This window comes from Salvelinus fontinalis, chromosome 38 (genome assembly GCF_029448725.1).
Source record: "Salvelinus fontinalis isolate EN_2023a chromosome 38, ASM2944872v1, whole genome shotgun sequence".
Taxonomy (NCBI): domain Eukaryota; kingdom Metazoa; phylum Chordata; class Actinopteri; order Salmoniformes; family Salmonidae; genus Salvelinus; species Salvelinus fontinalis.
In genome coordinates this window covers 35,874,261-35,896,421 of record NC_074702.1, presented here as the reverse complement: position 1 = coordinate 35,896,421, position 22,161 = coordinate 35,874,261, and the positions used below count along the sequence as shown (strand labels likewise).

Genomic DNA, 22,161 nt, shown 5'->3' with positions numbered 1-22,161 from the left:
AAAAAACACAGATTAGGGCATGTTTACTGGCCCTCAGAGAAAGTTGAAAGCAAAATAAAGAGTTTAAAGGTCAAAACCAAGTTGCAGCCACTTCTTACTAACTCTCAGGGGATTCCCCCAGACGTTGAGAAGGGTGTTGATAGTAAGAGGCTGCCAAGTGAGTAACATACCCAGGTCAAAGAGACACCTCACTGTAAGTAGGTCACACACACACACACACACACACACACACACACACACACACACACACACACACACACACACACACACACACACACACACACACACACACACACACACACACACACACACACACACACACACACACACACACACACACACAAGCAGATGACAGAGGTTTAGGGGAAGTGTAACTTCTAAATGTAACTTCAGAGAGCATCTCAGTTAGTTGAACAACATTGGAATGGAAGTCCTGGTGCAGTTTTTGTGCGGAGTTGAATTATTTTGTTTCATCCTCTGCAGAGAGATTTCATTTCATCAGGATCATACAAAGTCTGCAGAGAGATTTCATTTTATCAGGATCATACAAAGTCTGCAGAGAGATTTCATTTTATCAGGATCATACAAAGTCTGCAGAGAGATTTCATTTTATCAGGATCATACAAATTCTGCAGAGAGATTTCATTTCATCAGGATCATACAAAGTCTGCAGAGAGATTTCATTTCATCCGGATCATACAAAGTCTGCAGAGAGATTTCATTTCATCAGGATCATACAAAGTCTGCAGAGAGATTTCATTTCATCAGGGTGATACAAAGTCTGCAGAGAGATTTCATTTTATCAGGATCATACAAATTCTGCAGAGAGATTTCATTTCATCAGGGTGATACAAAGTCTGCAGAGAGATTTCATTTCATCAGGGTCATACAAAGTCTGCAGAGAGATTTCATTTTATCAGGATCATACAAAGTCTGCAGAGAGATTTCATTTTATCAGGGTCATACAAAGTCTGCAGAGATATTTCATTTTATCAGGATCATACAAAGTCTGCAGAGAGATTTCATTTCATCAGGATCATACAAAGTCTGCAGAGAGATTTCATTTCATCAGGATCATACAAAGTCCATGACCAGTCAGAGAAGAGAGGAAAACAAACACTTGTAAGACACGGTGCCAACGTTCATCTGAACATTCTGCATCAGAACTATATCAACTGAACCCTGCACAACCTTACCGTGTTATAATGACAAGGTAATGACAGAGAATAAGAGTTATACAACATGACAATACGTTCAACTACAGTGATGCCTGAGCATATCTAGCATGGGTCTTCAGAACCTTATTCCCTATGTAGTGCACTACTTTCAACCAGGGTCCAAAGTAGTGCACTATATAGGGAATAGGGTGCCATTATATAGGGAATAGGGTGCCACAACAAGACATCTCCCCAGTACCATCATGATCATATGGGGGGACTTGAGTTTCACACAAGCATCTCTCTATTCGTTCTGAGTGTGCTGTGTCAATAGGACCATATGCACACAGGCCTGTCTGTCCCCTGCTCCACCCACCCTCTCAATCAACTCTTTATTTGACACTCACCCAGTAGTCATTAACATTCTACTGTGATGCGGGCCAGAGACTGGGGGAAGAGCTCTGTGACATTTAAACTGGAGAGATAGAAAGGAGATGACACACACACCACACACACACACACACACACACACACACACACACACACACACACACACACACACACACACACACACACACACACACACACACACACACACACACACACACACACACACACACACACACACACACACACACACACACTAACCTTGTGGGGACACACAATTCAGTACCATTCAAAATCCTATTTTCCCTAACCCCTGGGGCGGCAGGTAGTCTAGTGGTTAGAGCGTTGGACTAGTAACCAAAGGGTTGCTTGATTGAATCCCTGAGCTGAAAAGGTAAAAATCTGTCGTTCTGCCCCTGAACAAGGCAGTTAATCCACTGTAATTCTAACACTAAATTTAATCTTAACCCTAAACCTCCTAGAAATAGCATTTGACCTTGTCAAGACTAACAAAATTCCCCAGTTGTTCAAATGTTTGTTTGTTTACTATTAGTTAAATAGTTAAACACGTCCACACACACACACACAGGCCTGTGCCCACTGACACAGTGTTAAGTTGATAGATGAGGTGCTGTGGGGTGAGGATGTATTGCCAGAGCCAGACAGTACTTGGCTGGCTGGTGAAATGTAATATTGGGTGTAATTTGTGCCATTGGCCTGGTCTGGTCCTGATGGTTGATTCATAGTGATGTTTTACAGAGCCGTCTGATAACAGACTGATGGTTGATTCATAGTGATGTTTTACAGAGCCGTCTGATAACAGACTGATGGTTGATTCATAGTGATGTTTTACAGGGCCGTCTGATAACAGACTGATGGTTGATTCATAGTGATGTTTTACAGAGCCGTCTGATAACAGACTGATGGTTAATTCATAGTGATGTTTTACAGAGCCGTCTGATAACAGACTGATGGTTGATTCATAGTGATGTTTTACAGGGCCGTCTGATAACAGACTGATGGTTAATTCATAGTGATGTTTTACAGAGCCGTCTGATAACAGACTGATGGTTGATTCATAGTGATGTTTTACAGAGCCGTCTGAACACAGACTGATGGTTGATTCATAGTGATGTTTTACAGGGCCGTCTGATAACAGACTGATGGTTGATTCATAGTGATGTTTTACAGGGCCGTCTGATAACAGACTGATGGTTGATTCATAGTGATGTTTTACAGGTGTCAATAAATTAAACCAAAAAATGTGAACCTAAATCTAAGCCAGACTGCACCAGTATATCAGCTAGATAACCAACAAACCACATCACTCTTCTATATTATGTCCTTACACAACAACAAACCACATCACTCTTCTATGTTATGTCCTTACACAACAACACATCACTCTTCTATGTTATGTCCTTACACAACAACACACCACATCACTCTTCTATGTTATGTCCTTACACAACAACAAACCACATCACTCTTCTATGTTATGCCCTTACAAAACAACACACCACATCACTCTTCTATGTTATGTCCTTACACAACAACAAACCACATCACTCTTCTATGTTATGTCCTTACACAACAACACATCACTCTTCTATGTTATGTCCTTACACAACAAAACACCACATCACTCTTCTATGTTATGTCCTTACACAACAACACATCACTCTTCTATGTTATGTCCTTACACAACAACAAACCACATCACTCTTCTATGTTATGCCCTTACACAACAACACACCACATCACTCTTCTATGTTATGTCCTTACACAACAACACACCACATCACTCTTCTATGTTATGTCCTTACACAACAACACATCACTCTTCTATGTTATGTCCTTACACAACAACACACCACATCACTCTTCTATGTTATGTCCTTACACAACAACAAACCACATCACTCTTCTATGTTATGCCCTTACAAAACAACACACCACATCACTCTTCTATGTTATGTCCTTACACAACAACAAACCACATCACTCTTCTATGTTATGTCCTTACACAACAACACATCACTCTTCTATGTTATGTCCTTACACAACAAAACACCACATCACTCTTCTATGTTATGTCCTTACACAACAACACATCACTCTTCTATGTTATGTCCTTACACAACAACAAACCACATCACTCTTCTATGTTATGCCCTTACACAACAACACACCACATCACTCTTCTATGTTATGTCCTTGCACAACAACACACCACATCACTCTTCTATGTTATGTCCTTACACAACAACACATCACTCTTCTATGTTATGTCCTTACACAACAACACACCACATCACTCTTCTATGTTATGTCCTTACACAACAACAAACCACATCACTCTTCTATGTTATGTCCTTACACAACAACACATCACTCTTCTATGTTATGTCCTTACACAACAACACACCACATCACTCTTCTATGTTATGCCCTTACACAACAACACACCACTCTTCTATGTTATGCCCTTACACAACAACAAAACACATCACTCTTCTATGTTATGCCCTTACACAACAACACATCACTCTTCTATGTTATGCCCTTACACAACAACAAACCACATCACTCTTCTATGTTATGTCCTTACACAACAACACACCACATCACTCTTCTATGTTATGTCCTTACACAACAACACATCACTCTTCTATGTTATGTCCTTACACAACAACACACCACATCACTCTTCTATGTTATGTCCTTACACAACAACAAACCACATCACTCTTCTATGTTATGTCCTTACACAACAACACATCACTCTTCTATGTTATGTCCTTACACAACAAAACACCACATCACTCTTCTATGTTATGTCCTTACACAACAACACATCACTCTTCTATGTTATGTCCTTACACAACAACAAACCACATCACTCTTCTATGTTATGCCCTTACACAACACACCACATCACTCTTCTATGTTATGTCCTTACACAACAACAAACCACATCACTCTTCTATGTTATGTCCTTACACAACAACACACCACATCACTCTTCTATGTTATGCCCTTACACAACAACACACCACATCACTCTTCTATGTTATGTCCTTACACAACAACACATCACTCTTCTATGTTATGTCCTTACACAACAACACACCACATCACTCTTCTATGTTATGTCCTTACACAACAACAAACCACATCACTCTTCTATGTTATGTCCTTACACAACAACACATCACTCTTCTATGTTATGTCCTTACACAACAACACACCACATCACTCTTCTATGTTATGCCCTTACACAACAACACACCACTCTTCTATGTTATGCCCTTACACAACAACAAAACACATCACTCTTCTATGTTATGTCCTTACACAACAACAAACCACATCACTCTTCTATGTTATGTCCTTACACAACAACAAACCACATCACTCTTCTATGTTATGCCCTTACACAACAACAAACCACATCACTCTTCTATGTTATGTCCTTACACAACAACAAACCACATCACTCTTCTATGTTATGTCCTTACACAACAACACACCACATCACTCTTCTATGTTATACCCTTACACAACAACAAAACACATCACTCTTCTATGTTATGTCCTTACACAACAACAAACCACATCACTCTTCTATGTTATGTCCTTACACAACAACAAACCACATCACTCTTCTATGTTATGCCCTTACACAACAACACATCACTCTTCTATGTTATGCCCTTACACAACAACACACCACATCACTCTTCTATGTTATGTCCTTACACAACAACAAACCACATCACTCTTCTATGTTATGCCCTTCCACAACAACACACCACATCACTCTTCTATGTTATGTCCTTACACAACAACACATCACTCTTCTATGTTATGTCCTTACACAACACCACATCACTCTTCTATGTTATGCCCTTACACAACAACACATCACTCTTCTATGTTATGCCCTTACACAACAACACATCACTCTTCTATGTTATGCCCTTACACAACAACACATCACTCTTCTATGTTATGTCCTTACACAACAACAACACATCACTCTTCTATGTTATGGCCTTACACAACAACAAACCACATCACTCTTCTATGTTATGTCCTTACACAACAACAAACCACATCACTCTTCTATGTTATGCCCTTACACAACAACAAACCACATCACTCTTCTATGTTATGTCCTTACACAACACCACATCACTCTTCTATGTTATGTCCTTACACAACAACAACACATCACTCTTCTATGTTATGCCCTTACACAACAACAAACCACATCACTCTTCTATGTTATGCTCTTACACAACAACACACCACATTACTCTTCTATGTTATGCCCTTACACAACACCACATCACTCTTCTATGTTATGTCCTTACACAACAACACACCACATCACTCTTCTATGTTATGTCTTTACACAACAACACACCACATCACTCTTCTATGTTATGTCCTTACACAACAACACATCACTCTTCTATGTTATGTCTTTACACAACAACACACCACATCACTCTTCTATGTTATGTCTTTACACAATAACAAACCACATCACTCTTCTATGTTATGTCCTTACACAACAACACATCACTCTTCTATGTTATGTCTTTACACAACAACACACCACATCACTCTTCTATGTAATGTCCTTACACAACACCACATCACTCTTCTATGTTATGTCCTTACACAACAACACATCACTCTTCTATGTTATGCCCTTACACAACAACACATCACATCACTCTTCTATGTTATGTCCTTACACAACAACACACCACATCACTCTTCTATGTTATGCCCTTCCACAACAACACACCACATCACTCTTCTATGTTATGTCCTTACACAACACCACATCACTCTTCTATGTTATGTCCTTACACAACAACACACCACATCATTCTTCTATGTTATGTCCTTACACAACAACACACCACATCACTCTTCTATGTTATGTCCTTACACAACAACACATCAATCTTCTATGTTATGTCCTTACACAACAACACATCACTCTTCTATGTTATGCCCTTACACAACAACACATCACTCTTCTATGTTATGTCCTTACACAACAACACATCAATCTTCTATGTTATGTCCTTACACAACAACACACCACATCACTCTTCTATGTTATGTCCTTACACAACAATAAACCACATCACTTTTCTATGTTATGTCCTTACACAACACACTACATCACTCTTCTATGTTAAGTCCTTACACAACAACAAACCACATCACTCTTCTATGTTATGTCCTTACACAACAACACACCACATCACTCTTCTATGTTATGTCCTTACACAACAACACACCACATCACTCTTCTATGTTATGTCCTTACACAACAACAAACCACATCACTCTTCTATGTTATGTCCTTACACAACAACAAACCACATCACTCTTCTATGTTATGTCCTTACACAACACCACATCACTCTTCTATGTTATGCCCTTACACAACAACACACCACATCACTCTTCTATGTTATGCCCTTACACAACAACACACTACATCACTCTTCAATGTTATGTCCTTACACAACAACACACCACATCACTCTTCTATGTTATGTCCTTACACAACAACACACCACATCACTCTTCTATGTTATGTCCTTACACAACAACAAACCACATCACTCTTCTATGTTATGTCCTTACACAACAACACACCACATCACTCTTCTATGTTATGTCCTTACACAACAACACACCACATCACTCCTCTATGTCATGTCCTTACACAACAACAACACACCACATCACTCTTCTATGTTATGCCCTTACACAACACCACGTCACTCTTCTATGTTATGTCCTTACACAACAACACACCACATCACTCCTCTATGTTATGTCCTTACACAACAACAAACCACATCACTCTTCTATGTTATGTCCTTACACAACAACAAACCACATCACTCTTCTATGTTATGTCCTTACACAACACCACATCACTCTTCTATGTTATGCCCTTACACAACAACACACCACATCACTCTTCTATGTTATGCCCTTACACAACAACACACTACATCACTCTTCTATGTTATGTCCTTACACAACAACACACCACATCACTCTTCTATGTTATGTCCTTACACAACAACACACCACATCACTCTTCTATGTCATGTCCTTACACAACAACAACACACCACATCACTCTTCTATGTTATGCCCTTACACAACACCACGTCACTCTTCTATGTTATGTCCTTACACAACAACACACCACATCACTCCTCTATGTTATGTCCTTACACAACAACAAACCACATCACTCTTCTATGTTATGTCCTTACACAACAACAAACCACATCACTCTTCTATGTTATGCCCTTACACAACAACAAACCACATCACTCTTCTATGTTATGTCCTTACACAACAACACATCACTCTTCTATGTTATGTCCTTACACAACAACACATCACTCTTCTATGTTATGCCCTTACACAACAACAAACCACATCACTCTTCTATGTTATGTCCTTACACAACAACACATCACTCTTCTATGTTATGTCCTTACACAACAACACACCACATCACTCTTCTATGTTATGTCCTTACACAACAACAAACCACATCACTCTTCTATGTTATGCCCTTACACAACAACAAACCACATCACTCTTCTATGTTATGTCCTTACACAACAACACACCACATCACTCTTCTATGTTATGTCCTTACACAACAACACACCACATCACTCTTCTATGTTATGCCCTTACACAACACCACGTCACTCTTCTATGTTATGTCCTTACACAACAACACACCACATCACTCTTCTATGTTATGTCCTTACACAACAACAAACCACATCACTCTTCTATGTTATGTCCTTACACAACAACACACCACATCACTCTTCTATGTTATGCCCTTACACAACAACACATCACATCACTCTTCTATGTTATGTCCTTACACAACAACACACCACATCACTCTTCTATGTTATGTCCTTACACAACACCACATCACTCTTCTATGTTATGTCCTTACACAACAACACACCACATCATTCTTCTATGTTATGTCCTTACACAACAACACACCACATCACTCTTCTATGTTATGTCCTTACACAACAACACATCAATCTTCTATGTTATGTCCTTACACAACAACACATCACTCTTCTATGTTATGCCCTTACACAACAACACATCACTCTTCTATGTTATGTCCTTACACAACAACACATCAATCTTCTATGTTATGTCCTTACACAACAACACACCACATCACTCTTCTATGTTATGTCCTTACACAACAATAAACCACATCACTTTTCTATGTTATGTCCTTACACAACACACTACATCACTCTTCTATGTTAAGTCCTTACACAACAACAAACCACATCACTCTTCTATGTTATGTCCTTACACAACAACACACCACATCACTCTTCTATGTTATGTCCTTACACAACAACACACCACATCACTCTTCTATGTTATGTCCTTACACAACAACAAACCACATCACTCTTCTATGTTATGTCCTTACACAACAACAAACCACATCACTCTTCTATGTTATGTCCTTACACAACACCACATCACTCTTCTATGTTATGCCCTTACACAACAACACACCACATCACTCTTCTATGTTATGCCCTTACACAACAACACACTACATCACTCTTCTATGTTATGTCCTTACACAACAACACACCACATCACTCTTCTATGTTATGTCCTTACACAACAACACACCACATCACTCTTCTATGTTATGTCCTTACACAACAACAAACCACATCACTCTTCTATGTTATGTCCTTACACAACAACACACCACATCACTCTTCTATGTTATGTCCTTACACAACCACACACCACATCACTCCTCTATGTCATGTCCTTACACAACAACAACACACCACATCACTCTTCTATGTTATGCCCTTACACAACACCACGTCACTCTTCTATGTTATGTCCTTACACAACAACACACCACATCACTCCTCTATGTTATGTCCTTACACAACAACAAACCACATCACTCTTCTATGTTATGTCCTTACACAACAACAAACCACATCACTCTTCTATGTTATGTCCTTACACAACACCACATCACTCTTCTATGTTATGCCCTTACACAACAACACACCACATCACTCTTCTATGTTATGCCCTTACACAACAACACACTACATCACTCTTCTATGTTATGTCCTTACACAACAACACACCACATCACTCTTCTATGTTATGTCCTTACACAACAACACACCACATCACTCTTCTATGTTATGTCCTTACACAACAACAAACCACATCACTCTTCTATGTTATGTCCTTACACAACAACACACCACATCACTCTTCTATGTTATGTCCTTACACAACAACACACCACATCACTCCTCTATGTCATGTCCTTACACAACAACAACACACCACATCACTCTTCTATGTTATGCCCTTACACAACACCACGTCACTCTTCTATGTTATGTCCTTACACAACAACACACCACATCACTCCTCTATGTTATGTCCTTACACAACAACAAACCACATCACTCTTCTATGTTATGTCCTTACACAACAACAAACCACATCACTCTTCTATGTTATGCCCTTACACAACAACAAACCACATCACTCTTCTATGTTATGTCCTTACACAACAACACATCACTCTTCTATGTTATGTCCTTACACAACAACACATCACTCTTCTATGTTATGCCCTTACACAACAACACACCACATCACTCTTCTATGTTATGTCCTTACACAACAACACACCACATCACTCTTCTATGTTATGCCCTTACACAACACCACGTCACTCTTCTATGTTATGTCCTTACACAACAACACACCACATCACTCTTCTATGTTATGTCCTTACACAACAGCACACCACATCACTCCTCTATGTTATGTCCTTACACAACAACAAACCACATCACTCTTCTATGTTATGCCCTTACACAACAACACACCACATCACTCTTCTATGTTATGTCCTTACACAACAACACACCACATCACTCTTCTATGTTATGTCCTTACACAACAACAAACCACATCACTCTTCTATGTTATGTCCTTACACAACAACACACCACATCACTCTTCTATGTTATACCCTTACACAACAACACACCACATCACTCTTCTATGTTATGTCCTTACACAACACCACATCACTCTTCTATGTTATACCCTTACACAACAACAAACCACATTACTCTTCTATGTTATGTCCTTACACAACACCACATCACTCTTCTATGTTATACCCTTACACAACAACAAACCACATTACTCTTCTATGTTATGTCCTTACACAACAACACACCACATCACTCTTCTATGTTATGTCCTTACACAACAACACAGCACATCACTCTTCTATGTTATGCCCTTACACAACAACACACCACATCACTCTTCTATGTTATGTCCTTACACAACACCACATCACTCTTCTATGTTAAGTCCTTACACAACAACACACCACATCACTCTTCTATGTTATGTCCTTACACAACAACACACCACATCACTCTTCTATGTTATGTCCTTACACAACAACACATCACTCTTCTATGTTATGTCCTTACACAACAAACCACATCACTCTTCTATGTTATGTCCTTACACAACAACACACCACATCACTCTTCTATGTTATGTCCTTACACAACAACACACCACATCACTCTTCTATGTTATGCCCTTACACAACAACACACCACATCACTCTTCTATGTTATGTCCTTACACAACACCACATCACTCTTCTATGTTATGCCCTTACACAACAACACATCACTCTTCTATGTTATGCCCTTACACAACAACACATCACTCTTCTATGTTATGTCCTTACACAACAACACATCACTCTTCTATGTTATGTCCTTACACAACAACAAACCACATCACACTTCTATGTTATGCCCTTACACAACAACAAACCACATCACTCTTCTATGTTATGCCCTTACACAACAACACATCACATCACTCTTCTATGTTATGCCCTTACACAACAACACATCACTCTTCTATGCTATGTCCTTACACAACAACACATCACTCTTCTATGTTATGCCCTTACACAACAACAAAAAGACACTTCAGCAATGTTCTCTGGTCTACCTCAACCGTGATTGGTGGATGGGGTCACGTCTAAAAAAACATCTTGTTTCTAAACCAATGTACAAGCTGTGGTGTTGTGATATGTTTGGGACACACTGTGTTGTCTGCAGTTTTCGTGCTTTCCTTCACACGTGTGACAGTAACAACAAGGATAGAAAAACCTCCTCAGGTAGTTCTGTTGTGGTGCAGCAGTCATAGAGCTGTGTCCCCAGCAGGGCACTCTAACGGGACAATGACTAGGTATGGGTCTAAATTACACACTATCCCCTACTGTATATAGTGCACTACGTTTGACCGGATCCCTATGGGCCCTGGTAAAAAATAGTGCCCTATAAAGGGGATAGGGTCCCATTTGGGACTTAACCTAGGCATCGCCAGATAGGACCAGAAGACTCTAGCATGTAATGTAGCTAGCTTGTGGTGCCGTATGGTGCTTCAACAGCCCACTAGGATGTGGTGTACATTGTGTAGGAAGAGTGAGCAATATCTACTTTCACTATTCTACTCATACTATGTGCTCAACTCCACCGGAGCATCAGAGAGCTCATATTAAAGTACATGTCAGACATCTAGCTGACTGATGGGCTGTCAATCATCTCTGCATCCTGTCTGTCACCACTGCATGCACTAATAAACCAGTGAATTATGGGATAGTTAACATGGCAGATAGTGATTTCAGTAAAGGCCTCTGTGTGGATAACTGTTTTGTTATCATGGCAAAGCCCAACAAGACAACGTATCAACAGCTTCACAGTCCCAGTACAATACCAAACCTCATCTGAACCCAAATCTCATCTGACACTAAACCCAGGAGACGTGAAAAGAGAGAGAGTGAGAAGGTCCTACCTGAGACACATGCAACCCTTGTCCGGACCCCCCCATCCAGACGCTTCTCATGGTTGGAGACTCTGTGGAATAAAGGTTTGAACAGATGAATGCTGTACATTTCCCTGTGAAAGGATTGTTTCTCCAGTCACCAGAACAGAAAGACAGACTGGCCTGTCCACACTGTGACACTATGACTGGGCTCTGTTATAGACAGTTCCAGGACCATTCCATTCACTGGCAGGGCATGTTTGGCAGGGGTGCTGCAGGGGGGATCCCGATAAGTAGGCCCGTCAGCACATCCAAGAGGATATGGTTAAAGGGGGTTGGGGGGTCAGAGGGCCGGGGACGGAGACAGGAACTCTAAACAGGGTCAGAGAAATTCCTCATGATTCTGCCAAAAAGAGGAGGGGAGCAAGGCTTGTGTTGGTTTTCAGAGCACCTGACTGAAACCTGATATGCTGCCTGGTAGAAACATTCCAGATGAGAGAGAGAGGAGAGATAGAAAGAGGAGAGATAAGAGAGAGAAGAGAGAAGAGAGAGAGAAGAGATAGGAGAGAGAGATAGGAGAGAGAGAAGAGATAGGAGAGAGAGAGAAGAGATAGGAGAGAGAGAGAAGAGATAGGAGAGAGAGAGAAGAGATGGGAGAGAAGAGATGGGAGAGAGAGAGAGAAGAGATGGGAGAGAGAGAGAGAAGAGATGGGAGAGAGAGAGAAGAGATAGGAGAGAGAGAGAAGAGAGAGAGAAGAGATAGAGGAGAGTGAGATAGAGAGGATAGAGAGTAGAGAGAGACATGTACTTACTTTGGGGTGGACTTTGGGATGGAAGGTAGCGCTCTCTCTCCCTCTGTTGGTGATTGTTAGAGGCAGTTAGATGTAGGGTTAGCAGTAGAGTTACAGTCCATCAGTTAGATGTAGGGTTAGCAGTAGAGTTACAGTCCATCAGTTAGATGTAGGGTTAGCAGTAGAGTTACAGTCCATCAGTTAGATGTAGGGTTAGCAGTAGAGTTACAGTCCATCAGTTAGATGTAGGGTTAGCAGTAGAGTTACAGTCCATCAGTTAGATGTAGGGTTAGCAGTAGAGTTACAGTCCATCAGTTAGATGTAGGGTTAGCAGTAGAGTTACAGTCCATCAGTTAGATGTAGGGTTAGCAGTAGAGTTACAGTCCATCAGTTAGATGTAGGGTTAGCAGTAGAGTTACAGTCCATCAGTTAGATGTAGGGTTAGCAGTAGAGTTACAGTCCATCAGTTAGATGTAGGGTTAGCAGTAGAGTTACAGTCCATCAGTTAGATGTAGGGTTAGCAGTAGAGTTACAGTCCATCAGTTAGATGTAGGGTTAGCAGTAGAGTTACAGTCCATCAGTTAGATGTAGGGTTAGCAGTAGAGTTACAGTCCATCAGTTAGATGTAGGGTTAGCAGTAGAGTTACAGTCCATCAGTTAGATGTAGGGTTAGCAGTAGAGTTACAGTCCATCAGTTAGACGTAGGGTTAGCAGTAGAGTTACAGTCCATCAGTTAGATGTAGGGTTAGCAGTAGAGTTACAGTCCATCAGTTAGATGTAGGGTTAGCAGTAGAGTTACAGTCCATCAGTTAGATGTAGGGTTAGCAGTAGAGTTACAGTCCATCAGTTAGACGTAGGGTTAGCAGTAGAGTTACAGTCCATCAGTTAGATATAGGGTTAGGAGTAGAGTTACAGTCCATCAGTTAGATATAGGGTTAGGAGTAGAGTTACAGTCCATCAGTTAGATATAGGGTTAGGAGTAGAGTTACAGTCCATCAGTTAGACGTAGGGTTAGCAGTAGAGTTACAGTCCATCAGTTAGATGTAGGGTTAGCAGTAGAGTTACAGTCCATCAGTTAGATATAGGGTTAGGAGTAGAGTTACAGTCCATCAGTTAGATGTAGGGTTAGCAGTAGAGTTACAGTCCATCAGTTAGATGTAGGGTTAGCAGTAGAGTTACAGTCCATCAGTTAGATGTAGGGTTAGCAGTAGAGTTACAGTCCATCAGTTAGATGTAGGGTTAGCAGTAGAGTTACAGTCCATCAGTTAGATGTAGGGTTAGCAGTAGAGTTACAGTCCATCAGTTAGATATAGGGTTAGGAGTAGAGTTACAGTCCATCAGTTAGATGTAGGGTTAGCAGTAGAGTTACAGTCCATCAGTTAGATATAGGGTTAGCAGTAGAGTTACAGTCCATCAGTTAGATGTAGGGTTAGCAGTAGAGTTACAGTCCATCAGTTAGATGTAGGGTTAGCAGTAGAGTTACAGTCCATCAGTTAGATGTAGGGTTAGCAGTAGAGTTACAGTCCATCAGTTAGATGTAGGGTTAGCAGTAGAGTTACAGTCCATCAGTTAGATGTAGGGTTAGCAGTAGAGTTACAGTCCATCAGTTAGATGTAGGGTTAGCAGTAGAGTTACAGTCCATCAGTTAGATGTAGGGTTAGCAGTAGAGTTACAGTCCATCAGTTAGATGTAGGGTTAGCAGTAGAGTTACAGTCCATCAGTTAGATGTAGGGTTAGCAGTAGAGTTACAGTCCATCAGTTAGATGTAGAGTTAGCAGTAGAGTTACAGTCCATCAGTTAGATGTAGGGTTAGCAGTAGAGTTACAGTCCATCAGTTAGACGTAGGGTTAGCAGTAGAGTTACAGTCCATCAGTTAGACGTAGGGTTAGCAGTAGAGTTACAGTCCATCAGTTAGATGTAGGGTTAGCAGTAGAGTTACAGTCCATCAGTTAGATGTAGGGTTAGCAGTAGAGTTACAGTCCATCAGTTAGATGTAGGGTTAGCAGTAGAGTTACAGTCCATCAGTTAGATGTAGGGTTAGCAGTAGAGTTACAGTCCATCAGTTAGATGTAGAGTTAGCAGTAGAGTTACAGTCCATCAGTTAGATGTAGGGTTAGCAGTAGAGTTACAGTCCATCAGTTAGATGTAGGGTTAGCAGTAGAGTTACAGTCCATCAGTTAGATGTAGGGTTAGCAGTAGAGTTACAGTCCATCAGTTAGATGTAGGGTTAGCAGTAGAGTTACAGTCCATCAGTTAGACGTAGGGTTAGCAGTAGAGTTACAGTCCATCAGTTAGACGTAGGGTTAGCAGTAGAGTTACAGTCCATCAGTTAGATGTAGGGTTAGCAGTAGAGTTACAGTCCATCAGTTAGACGTAGGGTTAGCAGTAGAGTTACAGTCCATCAGTTAGACGTAGGGTTAGCAGTAGAGTTACAGTCCATCAGTTAGACGTAGGGTTAGCAGTAGAGTTACAGTCCATCAGTTAGACGTAGGGTTAGCAGTAGAGTTACAGTCCATCAGTTAGACGTAGGGTTAGCAGTAGAGTTACAGTCCATCAGTTAGACGTAGGGTTAGCAGTAGAGTTACAGTCCATCAGTTAGATGTAGGGTTAGCAGTAGAGTTACAGTCCATCAGTTAGATGTAGGGTTAGCAGTAGAGTTACAGTCCATCAGTTAGATGTAGGGTTAGCAGTAGAGTTACAGTCCATCAGTTAGATGTAGGGTTAGCAGTAGAGTTACAGTCCATCAGTTAGATGTAGTGTTAGCAGTAGAGTTACAGTCCATCAGTTAGATGTAGAGTTAGCAGTAGAGTTACAGTCCATCAGTTAGATGTAGGGTTAGCAGTAGAGTTACAGTCCATCAGTTAGATGTAGGGTTAGCAGTAGAGTTACAGTCCATCAGTTAGATATAGGGTTAGCAGTAGAGTTACAGTCCATCAGTTAGATGTAGGGTTAGCAGTAGAGTTACAGTCCATCAGTTAGACGTAGGGTTAGCAGTAGAGTTACAGTCCATCAGTTAGACGTAGGGTTAGCAGTAGAGTTACAGTCCATCAGTTAGACGTAGGGTTAGCAGTAGAGTTACAGTCCATCAGTTAGACGTAGGGTTAGCAGTAGAGTTACAGTCCATCAGTTAGACGTAGGGTTAGCAGTAGAGTTACAGTCCATCAGTTAGATGTAGGGTTAGCAGTAGAGTTACAGTCCATCAGTTAGATGTAGGGTTAGCAGTAGAGTTACAGTCCATCAGTTAGATGTAGGGTTAGCAGTAGAGTTACAGTCCATCAGTTAGATGTAGGGTTAGCAGTAGAGTTACAGTCCATCAGTTAGATGTAGGGTTAGCAGTAGAGTTACAGTCCATCAGTTAGATGTAGGGTTAGCAGTAGAGTTACAGTCCATCAGTTAGATGTAGGGTTAGCAGTAGAGTTACAGTCCATCAGTTAGATGTAGGGTTAGCAGTAGAGTTACAGTCCATCAGTTAGATGTAGGGTTAGCAGTAGAGTTACAGTCCATCAGTTAGATGTAGGGTTAGCAGTAGAGTTACAGTCCATCAGTTAGATGTAGGGTTAGCAGTAGAGTTACAGTCCATCAGTTAGATGTAGGGTTAGCAGTAGAGTTACAGTCCATCAGTTAGACGTAGGGTTAGCAGTAGAGTTACAGTCCATCAGTTAGACGNTAGGGTTAGCAGTAGAGTTACAGTCCATCAGTTAGATGTAGGGTTAGCAGTAGAGTTACAGTCCATCAGTTAGATGTAGGGTTAGCAGTAGAGTTACAGTCCATCAGTTAGATGTAGGGTTAGCAGTAGAGTTACAGTCCATCAGTTAGACGTAGGGTTAGCAGTAGAGTTACAGTCCATCAGTTAGATGTAGGGTTAGCAGTAGAGTTACAGTCCATCAGTTAGATGTAGGGTTAGCAGTAGAGTTACAGTCCATCAGTTAGATGTAGGGTTAGGAGTAGAGTTACAGTCCATCAGTTAGATGTAGGGTTAGCAGTAGAGTTACAGTCCATCAGTTAGATGTAGGGTTAGCAGTAGAGTTACAGTCCATCAGTTAGATGTAGGGTTAGCAGTAGAGTTACAGTCCATCAACAGGATCCATTCTAAAGCCCACACTCACACATTCATCATTATTAATATCATTTCATAATATGAGACATCAAATATGTAACATTCTTTCATGTATGAGCCTAAAGCAGAGAAGAGTCCCTAACCCTAACCCTAACTCTAACCCTAACCCTAACTCTAACCCTAACCCTAACCCTAGAAGACTATGCCTTGAATGGATACTTCCTTCTCCTGTGTGAAAAGAAATATCATTCATTCATGTTTTAAAAAGACAGAATTATTAATGTTTTAAAAAGACAGAATTCATTCATGTTTTAAAAAGACAGAATTAATTCATGTTTTAAAAAGACAGAATTCATTGAGAGAAATGAATGGTAGTGAAAGCTGTTTCCGGGCAATTTTTGATTTGTTGCGTTCAGCTTTCCAAATGACTGTAGAAATGGAATGGCAGAGTCCCTCAACAGCTCTGTAACTGCCTCTCATAAAGCTACTACTACTACTGAGCTGACTCACTGGAAAAACATTATGCCAATCACAACATTAATACCACATCTAGAATCGCAAATGAAAATCGGTTATAAAACATATGAAGTCGTGGATGAATGTGGGCTCACTTACTGAAGAATGGGTTTGTTTCATATGATTAGGTTTTACCTTTTGGGTTTTGGGTTTGCTTTTCGTGTATTGTGTAATTGATGTGAATATAGACGTGTATTGTGTAATTGATGTGTATATAAATGTGTATTGTGTAATTGATGTGTATATCGATGTGTATTGTGTAATTGATCTGTATATCGATGTGTATTGTGTAATTGATATGTATATCAATGTGTATTGTGTAATTGATGTGTATATCGATGAGTATTTGGTAAACGATATGAATATAGATGTGTTGTCAGGTTTTGGCCAAGACTGTTCGGGTTTTGGTCACTAGATGTCCCCATTGCACCTTTTTTGTACCTTTTGTTTTTTCTTGCTCTAATTATTGTTTGCACCTGTAGGTCATTCCCTTGTTAGTATTTAAACCCTGTGTGTTCCTCAGTTCCTAGCTCAGTGTTTGTAAGTTAGCACCCTGCCCCAGCCCAAGCCTTGTTTTATACAGATATTTCTCTTGTTGGATTTTCCAGAGGTTCTCTGGTTTAGTTCTTGTGTATTATTTGAGTAGTCTTTTGAGGTTTGTTTTTCCCTGCTGTTTTTTACCACTTTGTGGAGTTTCTTTTGTATTTTGGAGGTTTTCCATTTTGTGCCTCTTGGCTTTATTTTTGGACATTGTGGATTTAGTTTCTTTGCCTGAAGATTTTGTTCTTTTAATTAAACCACCATCTCTAGTACTGCTGTGTCTGCCTCATCTTCTGGGTTCTGACGATTATTAGTGACTGTTTCTCGCACCGGGTCCTGACATGTGTATTGTGTAATTTATGGGTATATAGATGTGTGTTGTGTAATTTAAGTGAATATAGATGTGTATTGTGTAATTTAAGTGTATATCGATGCGTGTTGTGTAATTTAAGTGTATATAGATGTGTATTGTGTAATTGATGTGTATATAGACGTGTAATTTAAGTGTATATAGATATGTGTTGTGTAATTGATGTGTATATAGATGTGTATTGTGTAATTGATGTGTATATGGATGTGTATTGTGTAATTGATTTTTGTTAAGTATTGATGTGTTTGACAGGTCGTCATTGTAAATAAGAATGTGTTCTTCATGGACATACCTGTATAGATAAAGGTCAAATAAATCCTATTGCATCTATCAATCTGTGAGTCTACAATCCAGCCTCAGTGCAGTGGAGTCTGCAGCTCTTTCCACCGCTGCTCTAACACAGTCAAGTCCATTGTCCACAGTACACAACACAGCAGGGCTGTCAGTCTGAACTTCCACTACATAGAGGAAAAGGGCAATGTCTGCTCACTGTTTTTCAGACGTTCCCTCTTTCTCTGTGTCGGCCTTGTTATTATCCAGATCCTGTTATTATTGTGGGTGTGTGTAAAACCCTTCCACTCAGTGTAAAGGTGTCAGCAGCAGTGTTAGTGTACCCTTTTGAACGCGGACGATGAAGGACTGGGAGACTCCGTTGACCAGGCGACAGTATCCGTCTATCAGGTCAGCCATGTTCTCTGCCGTGTTCAGAGACGCTGTGGTCACCGTCAGAGGCTGCAGACACACACAGATACACAGACAGACAGACAGTCAAACAGACAGACAGACAGACAGAGTCAGACACAGTTAGACAGACAGTCAGACAGACAGTCAAACAGACAGACAGACAGTCAAACAGACAGAGTCAGACAGACAGACAGACAGAGTCAGACACAGTTAGACAGTCAAACAGACAGACAGAGTCAGACACAGTTAGACAGACACAGTTAGACACAGTCAGACAAGCAACAAAGAGACTTCATCAGCAGGGCTGCCTCCTCCATCTGAGACCTCCAGTTAGGACAAACCACAGCACATCAAAGGAGATAAGTGAGAGGATGAACACACACACACACACACACACACACACACACACACACACACACACACACACACACACACACACACACACACACACACACACACACACACACACACACACACACACACACACACACACAGTCCATCAAAGAACCCATGCAGGTAGGAGTATGTTTTGCTAGTATCAGGGGTGCGTCTTCTTCCCTTGGAGAATCCCTTAGTGGTCAATCAAGTGTTTACTGCTGTCAACCAGCTATAGTGATGGAAATAACTTCACTGAGGCCACTGCAGGGCATGTTAGTGAATTCATACACGCTCACACACAGTACCTCCGGGGCTCCAGACACATTGAGCAGCAGCATCCCCTGGCGCACCTTGTCCTCCGTGCTGGAGTACTGGATGGTCTGTACCTGGGTGAAGTTGGCCAGATGTGTCGGCTGAACACACGGACAGAACAGAAAGCACAGAATGAAACATCCATGGTGGTTATCATCTTCCTGGCTAGCCTAAATGTCACTGAACGACTGAATAAGACCTGAATTGGGTAGGAAATGCAATTCTACAAAATGTACAGAAGAATGTGAATAAAAGGGGAATAAAGAAAAGCCTTGATAAATCAGAAGTACTCACAGTTGATCCTTTGTCTGTCAGGTAGCTGATGCCCTCCTCAGGTCCAATGGCAAGCTCCACAGAGATAATCCAACTGGACTAGAAGACAGACACAGAGATGGACACAGAGACAGGCAGGACAGACAGAGAGAGAGCGAGCGATGGACAGACAGACAGAAAGACAGATGAAAGAAACAGTGTTTGTCATGCCCAGCAGGTGTCACTGTGAAACACATCCTTAACGCTACTGAGCTGAGCTCTTCCTATCTGGAACCCTGCCAGCCAGGGTTTCCCTGAGGACAGCCAACCGTTATCACAGTGGGGTAGTGAAACGTACTTACCCCAAGGGCACATTTAAAACATTCCTTGTCGAATCTGTAAATGGGAGACAGGATCTCAAAGAACTTGTGAATGCTCTGTTCATCGTTTAGGTTGGCAAATAGTCTGAAGGTCTGCTGGATCAGTTTCCTTAGTGGTTTAGCCTTGGAGAGTAGAGAGAGAGAGAGATACAAAGGGTAAGGACTCCTACATGTCTTGGTAAAAAGAAAGTTACTAACAACAAATAAAGACTGAGGGTAGGAAAAAGTGAACATCCTTATCAATTATAAGGCTACACCTACAAATAGTGATAATCAAAAAACCATCAACAGAACTAAATGATTACAGTATGTGTTTGGATAGACTCTCAACATAAAGTCAACTCTGAGCATTATTATTCCTTAGAGTCATTCATCAGCATCCTATCAGATGACTCATAGACACATCCACACCAGGAGCCTCTGACACCACAGCCCAATACTGAGTCATGACAATAAGATCAGCTGCATCCTGTGAAAGCAGAAACTCTGTCTCTGCCACACTCCCCCCCATCACTCCCACTAATTACAAGCATTCCAAAGAAAAATGCCAAACAAATCACAAATCTATTCTTTGAAATTCAAAAAGTGGAAAAGACAAATTGCTGAACCTAATTGGATTTTCTAGGATGATGACACCTCATTTGATCCTTGAAATCATTTACATGAATCTGAAATGGGGGGAAAAAACAAGATGTTTTAATTATGCAAATATTAACTTGGAGGAGCATCAATTATGAACCGCCTAATTGGATAACAACAATCAATGTAATTAGTCACATGATGGGTTCTGGGTTCCTATATGAGTGCTCTCCTGTGCACATCTCTACACAACACATTCATCTCTGTCAGTCTGCTCAATTAGTGTACAAAGCCTACTGAGTGAACCATCCATTTTCAGTTGCGTCTCGGTATCATTCATGGTGTTTCATAATTCAAAGCCTGATACCAGTTAGTCTCGGTTGCTGTGTCTTAAACATACAGATGTAGGATCTTCATTTGACCAGTATTGCCAAAGCAAAAATAATTCTGCAACTACAGGATTTGAACTTTTAATCCATAATGTTGCGTGATCGGTGGTAAGGCTTTTAGCCGGCCCAAATTAGGCTACATGAAAAGTGCAACACTGTTAATATAAACGTCTGTTTTCAGAATTGACCGCTTTCCCAAAAATGTACATAAAAAATGTGTCTACTTCTCTGCTATTTAAATCTGAAATCAAAATATATTCTACCAACCAAATTATAGCACTGGGGGAGGCATACAGCTCACCCCAACTCATTAAACTAACCCACTATAACAACTAACTAACCAAATTATAGCACTGGGGGAGGCATACAGCTCACCTCAA

The 22,161-nt window shown here is 40.6% G+C and overlaps 1 protein-coding gene across 10 annotated transcripts in view; it reads right to left on the bottom strand.

The window, feature by feature from the left end:
- LOC129837645 (focal adhesion kinase 1-like) overlaps positions 1-22,161 on the bottom strand; it is a 204,368-nt gene that overhangs the window by 106,757 nt on the left and 75,450 nt on the right. For all 10 annotated transcript variants that reach the window (XM_055903970.1, XM_055903962.1, XM_055903960.1 and 7 more), the window contains 6 exons: positions 20,796-20,936; positions 20,476-20,553; positions 20,175-20,282; positions 19,422-19,539; positions 13,346-13,388; positions 12,564-12,625 (listed from right to left, as the gene is read on the bottom strand). In XM_055903970.1, the coding sequence (XP_055759945.1) occupies positions 12,564-12,625; positions 13,346-13,388; positions 19,422-19,539; positions 20,175-20,282; positions 20,476-20,553; positions 20,796-20,936 (550 nt within the window). The remainder of the gene's footprint in view (positions 1-12,563; positions 12,626-13,345; positions 13,389-19,421; positions 19,540-20,174; positions 20,283-20,475; positions 20,554-20,795; positions 20,937-22,161) is intronic.